Raw genomic sequence first — 9,499 nt, forward strand, 5'->3', positions numbered from 1 at the left:
TTACATTTTAGTCTGGCTTGCCTCAGTGGTCTAACGGCGCTCGTCAATGTCAAAATGATTGAGATGGCCAATCAAATCAAAGTAGGCGGGGTTTACGTTCTCTTTTGGCTTTTGCACAGACTTCACACAGACGAGCGTGTCAATCTATCGCTTAATGCCGTTGCGGAGAGAGACTCTATTCCTTCCGGTGAAATCACAAACCAAAATGCACACAAACGTGTCTTTGCTCTTAATATACAATCACTGATGAACATCTCAGACTTTAATGAAGAAGAGAAAAAAAAACTATATGAGAGCGGATTAGAACCTGCAACCTTTGACACAGTTTACAAAAACTCTACCACCAGACCACTAAGAAACTCGAGTGTTATCAGCAAATCTATGTATTTAATCACTAATGCGAAGAATCTCGGGACTAATAATATATTTGATGCAAATGAATGCAAATATTGTTTGCAAATAGTCCCAAAAGGATTATTTCCCAACTAGAATTAGACCTAGAATATCGTTCACTGTTCTGTTTCTTTATGCTTTATATAAATAAAATTAGTGATGCACCGATCGTGATTTTACATGGCCGATTCCGATACCGTTTTTTTTTCAAGAAAACTGGCTGATTCCGATACCGATAAAAAAAAAAAAAAATTACACAATAAAAGAATGAAAGTATACATGAACAAGATGTTTATTTGGTATTTAACAGGCTAAATTGGCTTTTGGCTAATGAAAACAAGTCCGCAATCTGAAATTAACGGGAAATTGAATTGGAAATTAAAAGGCTGAAAGGTGAAATTAAAGGCAACAACTGCATATTCTGCAATCCAAACAAAGATGTTACTTAAATCAGCATTTGTTTTTAAATTCAGTGTAAAGAAAAAAAGTCTTTACCAGTGAAATTAAATAAAACCAAAGTATATAATTGTTCCAAAATGTTAAATCAAATAATGTTTAGTGCAACGAAAAAAACTAAGTGCTTTTTAAATCAAATTAAGTCAATGTAATTTTAAGGTAAAATAAAAGGTAACACTTTAGAATAATGGTCATTAGTTAACATTAGTTAATGTATTAACTAACATCAACTAACCATGAGCAGTACATGTGTTACTGTATTTGTTCATCTTTGTTAACGTTAGTTAATATAAACATCACAGTGCATTAACTAATGTTAACAAGATTTTAATAATGCATTAGTAAATGTTGAAATTAACATTAACAAAGATTAATAAACGCTTTATAAGTGCAGTTCATTATTAGTTAACTAATGACCATTATTCCAAAGTGTTACCAAATAAAAATGATCATCCTATAGGCTACAGAACTGATAGTATTTCATTTCAAAAGTGCATGCATGTTCTTCTTTAGGCTACAAAAATAAGTATTTCGGCTTTGTCACAAGTTAGTCTGTTTCGTTTTCATCCGATCCAACACGCGAGAAGCTGAGCTGAACAAACGCTCACTATCTGCGCGGAGAGGTAAGCTCGCGCAACTTCAGCTCGCGCAACTTCAGCTCGCGCAACTTCAGCTCGCGCAGGAAAGCGGCTCTTCATTCCCTTCAGCGCATCTCGTCTCTTCCCTCAGTTCTCCAGTTTCTGTTTGTAACACACAAGTGACATGTTCGTGAATGATTTCAATATAGGCGTATGTGCACGCGGGCGCACTTCCAGAAAAATCGGCAGAAAAATACAAAGAAAACCGTCCGGTCCCGGTTTTTGGCCGGTCAACCGGTGCATCCCTAAATAAAATAAAAAATTGGTCCCCCCAATGTTCAAGACACTGTTACGGCCTTGGTTCAAATCCCTGGATGTGTCCTTGATCTGCCCTGTTTATCAAGGATGCATCGAGAGGAGACTTGTGTGGACTTCAGACAGACCGGTATCCCAGAATGCATCTCGCACCAATCAACACGCATCAGTAGTGGATGAGAAAACCCACGTAATTTAATAATACTACTGTAATTGTGCCAGAAAATGTAGTTTTAAGACTTTTTCAGGCGAGAATATACTTGTTTACAGCTCAAATCTGTGGTTTATTTATAAAGAAAGCGCCTATTTGAAATTTTGCTCTGGCGTTCTTTGAGTTGTGAGCTCCAGGCGATCAGCGGGCGCTCAGCGCTCATTAACCCCAGCGAGAGAAACCTTTCCTCGGCCAGTCCTTCTGACGTCTGCTGCTGGCTCTGATGTCCTGTAGTGGTTAAACATGAGATATAATTTGTCTTGTGTGGATCTAACGGCTGATCTTTGGTCTCATGAAACTATCATTTGTTCCCAGGCAATTAGTTTTGGCTGAGGGCAAAGAGAAGTTTCATTTATTTCTTTGATCATTAAAACTGACATTTAACAAAAAGAGACTGTGTTGTGTTTTATGTCATTTAATTTGATTAAATATATGCACACTTATTGCGTGAACCACATATTAATATGTTTAATATTTTTTAAAATGTAAACGAAAAGAGGCAGGTTTGTGTTTTATATTTCGTTTTGTTATAAATATTTGCAGTGAAGATAAATGTACGCATTTCCTGAAATACATTTGTGTGGCTATTGATATGTTTAAGAAATGAAAACTAAAAGAGGCAGAGTGGTGTTTTATAACATATTTTGTTTTATTTTAGCCTCATATATAAATACAGAGATAACCGGAGTAGCTCATAAGCCCCGACCCTCTGTGTATTCTAATGCACGCGAGACAAACTAAACAATCAAATTACACTTCATATCATTTTTTCCCAAAGTTGGTTTCTGTCATTTTAGGCAGTTTTTATCACGATGATTTCATTTCAAGTGTTCGTTTTTTTATATAAGTTTGGTTTTAGTGAGTTATTTGATGCTATAAAAACAGGGGTGTGACGTCTTGATTGACAGTTGAGATTGACGGCTTCTTCACTGAGGCACTAACAGACTTTTTTGGGGATGAGATTGGAGCTTTAGCTTTAATTTCTACATTTCCATAACTGTTTATTTCACCCCGAAATAATGAATTGATCTGCATCTGTGAGAGTGTGGGCGGGCTTTTGATATCGCGGCTCTACTTCCTGCTCTTTACTGTGCAGACTCTGTCCTAAATCTGCGCATATTCAGACTTCCAGAGGCTTCACTAACTTCAGCGGAAGCGAATGAAGTCGCGTCGTCCATATTGTTTTACGGTCTATGTGTGGGAGTCCCGCCTCCCTAATACACAGTATATCGCTGCTTTTTCTAATAACAGAGCATTCCTTAGCTTAGCACAAAGCATTTAAAGCACGCCCTCTGGTACCTGGATGTTGTGGATGATGCCTTTGAACTGAGAGGAGCGCTGCATCCAGGTGTTCACTAGCTCCATGGCCCTGTCAAAGTTTTTCACATACTCGCCGTACATCTTCAGGAAAGGCGCCAGTTTCTGCAGGATGTCCCCGATGCGGGGGTTCAGATCCCTGAGGGGACACGGCAGACATTGCGTAAACGTATGTGACTTCAATTTGCTTAAATTCTGAATTCAAAACACCCAAACATTTCTAGTTATGTCCAAAAGAAAAATGACTGCATGAACCACTGTAAAAACCAGTTTAATACTCTATTAATGTTCCAGATCTAAAATATCATCCTATAATTAGGCTAATAATACTTGGCAGATGATTTTACTGGGGTTATTAATAATGTACATAATCATGAATTGAGCATTAACATCTTTTTTATCACCCAGCTCTTTATATCCTCATACATGCAGTATACTCATAATATCTATATTAAATCTCAACTGCTTGATTATTTATTGTCACTAAATGTAACTTTATTATTGCCAAGTTCTTTATATAAAGTTGTATGTCCAGCTTTATCGGCATACAGTGTACTCATGTCGGATGATATATAATATATAGCAAATCTTAACTGCATTATCTCTCAGCTCTAATCTGCTAAATGCATCTATAAGTCATTAAGATATTAAAGGAACACGCCACTATTTTTGAAAATAGGCTCATTTTCCGACTCCTCTAGAGTTAAACAGTTGAGTTTTACCGTTTTCTAATCCATTCAGCCGATCTCCGGGTCTGGCGGTTGCACTTTTAGCATAGCTTAGCATAGATCATTGAATCTGATTAGACCGTTAGCATCTCGCTCAAAAATGACCAAAGAGTTGTGATATTTTTCCTATTTAAAACTTGACTCTGCTGTAGTTACATCGTGTACTAAGACCGACGTAAAATGAAAAGTTGCAATTTTCTAGACCAATATGGCTAGGAACTGGCGATATGGCGAGATGCTAACGGTCTAATCAGATTCAATGATCTTTGCTAAACAATGTACACATTGTTTCAAAGCAGCTTTACCAGAAATTATGATGTTAATGTTTATAATATCTTAAAGGAACACACCACTATTTCCGACTCCCCTAGAGTTAAACAGTTGAGTTTTACCGTTTTCAAATCCATTCAGCCGATCTCCGGGTCTGGCGGTTGCACTTTTAGCATAGCTTAGCATAGATCATTGAATCTGATTAGACCGTTAGCATCTCGCTCAAAAATGACCAAAGAGTTTCGATATTTTTCCTATTTAAAACTTGACTCTTCTATAGTTACATCGTGTACTAAGACCAACGGAAAATGAAAAGTTGCAATTTTCTAGACCGATATGGCTAGGAACTGGCGATATGGCGAGATGCTAACGGTCTAATCAGATTCAATGATCTATGCTAAGCTATGCTAAAAGTGCTACCGCCAGACCCGGAGATCGGCTGAATGGATTCGAAAACGGTAAAACTCAACTGTTTAACTCTAGAGGAGTCGGAAAATGAGCCTATTTTCAAAAATAGTGGCGTGTTCCTTTAAGATATTATAAACATTAACATCATAATTTCCTGTAAAGCTGCTTTGAAACAATGTGTACATAAATAAATCAGTCTCGACTTGACAGCAACCATTAGCACTTCACCATAGTCAAATCCCTCTCACAGACCATTTCCGTCTTTCTCACCATTCCTCCATGCGTTTCTCCAGCGCGGGCAGCAGGAACTGCTGGTGGAAGCAGTAGATGGAGCAGATGTTGGAGAAGATGCCCATGACCATCTCACAGGGGAAGGAGCTGCGAGCTCGGGCTTCCTCCATCAGCTGGGCGCAGAACACCTGGTCCAGGAGGTGCAGTCTGGACACATAGGCCTTCTCCGTGTGCAGCAGCTCATTCGCAATGTTAAACACCCGCTGCTGGACTGACAGCTGTAAAACCAGATAATGCTGGCTGAATAATGACAGTTTGAACACACCTTTCTTCAGCTGAACACATTTTTCTTTCCTACTATGGAAGTCGATGGGGTCCATCTAGTGTCTGGTTACCAATATTCTTCAAAATATCTTCTTTTGTGTTCAACTGAAGAAATAACTTCTGGTTTAGGGTGAGTAATGATAACATTTTGGGTGAACTAACCCTTTAACAGTAAGAACTTTAACATTAAGTGTGTGTGTGTGTGTGTGTGTGTGTGTGTGTGTGTGTGTGTGTGTGTGTGTGTGTGTGTGTGTGTGTGTGTGTGTGTGTGTGTGTGTGTGTGTGTGTGTGTGTGTGTGTGTGTGTGTGTGTGTGTGTGTGTGTGCATATATATAAAATAGTCTAAAACCAAGGCTGCTTTTATTTGATACAGTAATATTGTGAAATATTTTGACAATTAAAATAACTTTTTCGTATTTGAATATTTTTTTTTATTTAATTTATTTCTGTGAATCAAAGCTGAATTTATCATCATTACTCCAGTCTTCAGTGTCACATGATCCTCCAGAAATCATTCTGATTTGCTGCTCAAGAATTTATTATTTTTATTATTATTAGTGTGGAAAACTGCTTAATATTTTGTGGATACCGTGATACAATTTTCCTAGTATTTTTTAATGTATAAAAGTTCAAAAGAACAGCATTTATTTTGAAATAGATTTTTTGTAACACTATATATGTCAGTTTTGATCAATATAATGCATACTTACTGAATAAAAAAATTAATTTCTTTAAAAAAAAAATTATATTGTAAGACATAAATAAAACTATATTATATAACAATAATAGCACTATATAATACTTAATATATATATAAACACACACACACACACACACTAAAATATGATGGGTTGTGTTAACCCAAATTTGGGTCAAATATGGCCAAACCCAACTGTTGGGTAATACATTGAATTGAAAAATTTAACCCAACGGCTGGGTTTGTCCATATTTGACCCAAATTTGGGTTAACACAACCCAGCATATTTTAGAGTGATATATATATATATACACACTAGGGGTGTAGCGGTGCCCAAAACTGACGGTTCGGTACAGCAGTTTTACAAAATTGCTTTTTATTTATTATTATTTATTTATTATTATTTATTAAACAATGGTTTACTGAAAATATTGTGTCTGTCCTTAAATGAATTCAATTATAACTCAAAGTTTGTCAAAGATAAAGCTGTAAACTATAGGGAGCCGTTACTCACACATTACTATAATATTAAAGCACAGAGCACAAACTATGAGCCTAAATTCAGCTGCTGTTTATGTTTAGATATAATAATCAACACTCAGATAACACATTGTGTGCAAACATGTAAAAACATGGTTTCTTGCACCAAATGTATGCATCCCTTAGAATTAATTAAGCTGCTTATGTATACTGCATATACGTGTTTATGTAAATTATATGTAAACTGTATGTAAATAAGTTTTTGGCAGAGGTAAATCAATCCAAGACAAATTATTGAATCACTTTCTCACCTTATGAATTAATTCATTAGCCACGTTTTTGTCATTTCAATTAAAATCATTCCGATTTAAAGATTCAGTGGACTTTTCACATGAGACGTTCTCTAAACCGATCTGGTGTTTACATGTGCTGACTTTCAATCGGAATCATTTTGTGACATGCGCACACAGTTTGTCAGCCGCATAGATTCGTAACGTTAGTATCGTGGATCAATAGTTCTGTGTTGGTCATTTTTATATTTATTTATTTTTCTGTGGGCGGACATGCAGTTTAAACCCATTTATGTCCTATACAATGGCTATTTCAACAGCTGTCAATGATGAATGCGGAATCAAAATTAATTCATTTATTTTGAAAAACACAAAATTAACTATAAAATGCACCCAAATTATTAATAAAAACATAGAATGTACGGTGAAACATGAATGAAAGCATTCAAGACGTGCTCCGCATCATTAGTACTAAACGCATAGATATTTCAGATGATTAAGGAAAGATACCATAATCACAAAGGTATAAATATTAACAAAAGTAATTAAAGTAGACCAATTTGAAGCAGTTGTTTAACTTTTTTTTTTATATCGAACTTACGAAAAACAAAATGTCGACATGCCCTCTCCAGCAGCTTGAATGTTTCCTGTTGCCATGGCAACTCTCAACGGCCACCAGGACTTATACAGTTTTATAAAAACTATTCATTATTTGTTGTAAAGTGTAAGAATCACCTCAGAACAATTCATTCTTCTGTCAGGCGCAGTTGAAGCCTCGGACAAAAGCTGTCAAGATGAGATGCTGTAGCCAGGCTATGTTTGTGTCATTATTCCAACATCATGTTCATAACTTGTTCCGAAATAAAAAGTTTAATAGCTCAGAAAAATTAACTTTCCTCTCTTGTCAACATTAGCCTGGAGTGAGCGCGGCACACACTCTTCAGTTGTGGAGGCGCGCGCGCAGAAAGACGTGCGCTCAAAGTAAGTAAAACAGATCAGGTCGTTTACATGGTGGAATTTTTCGTTTGATTGGTTCATGAAAAGGTTTATCCCACCCCTCTCAAACCGATTACAATTTCATTCGGTTTGGCCATTTTTATTCCGATTGAGGTGTTTAAATAAGGCATTTTCATTCGGATTGGACTTTTAAACCGATTACAGTGCTCCATGTAAACGCACCTATTGATGGTAGGCATTAGGGATGCAACAATACACAGTCCTTCCAGAAAAATGCGGCTTTTTTTTGTGATTGTTGCGGGCAAAAATCCTTGATTATGCGGCACGTTTTCTTAAAAAATGCGATGAAAAATGCGGGATATTTATGCAATTTTATGCGATAAAATTGCGGGAACTTGCAAAAACTGCGGTTTGATGAGAAAGAGAAAAAAAGCACTACATCACAGAAAGTGCTGGAATATTTAAGTTCTCATCTTGTTTTATTGAAGACCTTAATAATGGCTCAAATTTACAAAACATTTAGTCAATCAAGTTCTGTAGCTTTACAAAAGGAATATGCTACAACTTCTGAAAAAATTAATAAATAACTTCCTGTTTTACAGATGTCGCTATACAAAACAGACATTTGAGTGCTTCCAATGCACAAAGTGCAATCTCTTAAAGGGTTAGTTCACCTAAAAATGAAAATTCTGTCATTAATGACTTCCCTTTATGTTGTTGGACACAAATTAAGATATTTTAGTTGAATTCCGATGGCTCAGAAAGGCCTCCATTGGCACAATGTACACTCTCAAGACCCATAAAAGGTAGCCTACTAAAGACGTCGTTACAAAGTCCATCTCACTACAGTGGTTCTACAATAACTTTATGAAGCGACGATAATAGTATTGTGTGCAAAAAAAACTAAATAACGACTTATATAGTGATGACTGATTTCAAAACAGCATCATGATGCTATGAATCATCGAGTCGATTCATGAATCGGATCGCCTGTCAAACTGCTGAAATACGTGACTTTGGCGATCCAACCCGCTGAATCGACTCATTGATTCATAACGCTTCAAACCGCTGAATCAACTCATTGATTCATAACGCTTCAAACCGCTGAATCAACTCATTGATTCATAACGCTTCAAACCGCTGAATCAACTCATTGATTCATAACGCTTCAAACCGCTGAATCGACTCATTGATTCATAACGCTTCAAACCGCTGAATCAACTCATTGATTCATAACGCTTCAAACCGCTGAATCGACTCATTGATTCATAACGCTTCAAAGAATCATGATGCTGTGTTTTGAAATCAGTCAGCACACAGGGAAACTGCTTTGCTCTTTTGCTGTTATTTTTGTTGGCCAATGGGAGTTTGTGCTTCATCATGGTTTCACCGGTATCTATGGTTTCTCCACGGGGTTTGAAGCTTTTCCATGATGTTCGCGTCGGGTAATCACGTCACTTCAAAGCGTTCCCATGACAACAGGCGGAAATGGCGGCTCTTGTGTGAAGTAAACGAAAATGTTTCAACTTTCTGCTAATATATATGACTTTTTTTGCAACGAAAATGCGGGGATTATGAAATCATGATAGCCCCGCATATTTTGCACGCGGAAATAGGCAATTTATGCGGCAAAAGTGCGGCGTATTTGAAAAAATGCGGCCCCCGCATGAATATGCGGACTTTGGCTGATTATGCGTTAAATCACGCGATCGCATAATCGCGTTTTTCTGGAGGGACTGAATACAGTTAGTCCACGGTTCAATACATACCTCGGTTTTTACCCACGGTTTTCGGTTCGGTTCTGATGGCTTGTCACATCAGCTTTTTGCTATTCTATTCTTAGC

The 9,499-nt window shown here is 36.9% G+C and overlaps 1 protein-coding gene across 1 annotated transcript in view; it reads right to left on the bottom strand.

The window, feature by feature from the left end:
- Positions 1 to 9,499, bottom strand: part of fgd1 (FYVE, RhoGEF and PH domain containing 1) — a 108,810-nt gene that overhangs the window by 28,089 nt on the left and 71,222 nt on the right. The window contains exons 5-6 of the mRNA XM_079828019.1: positions 4,947 to 5,185; positions 3,253 to 3,409 (exon numbers count right to left, since the gene is read on the bottom strand). Of these exons, the coding sequence (XP_079684145.1) occupies positions 3,253 to 3,409; positions 4,947 to 5,185 (396 nt within the window). The remainder of the gene's footprint in view (positions 1 to 3,252; positions 3,410 to 4,946; positions 5,186 to 9,499) is intronic.

The sequence above is a fragment of the Gobio gobio genome (genome assembly GCF_949357685.1).
Source record: "Gobio gobio genome assembly, chromosome: 10".
Taxonomy (NCBI): Eukaryota; Metazoa; Chordata; class Actinopteri; order Cypriniformes; family Gobionidae; genus Gobio; species Gobio gobio.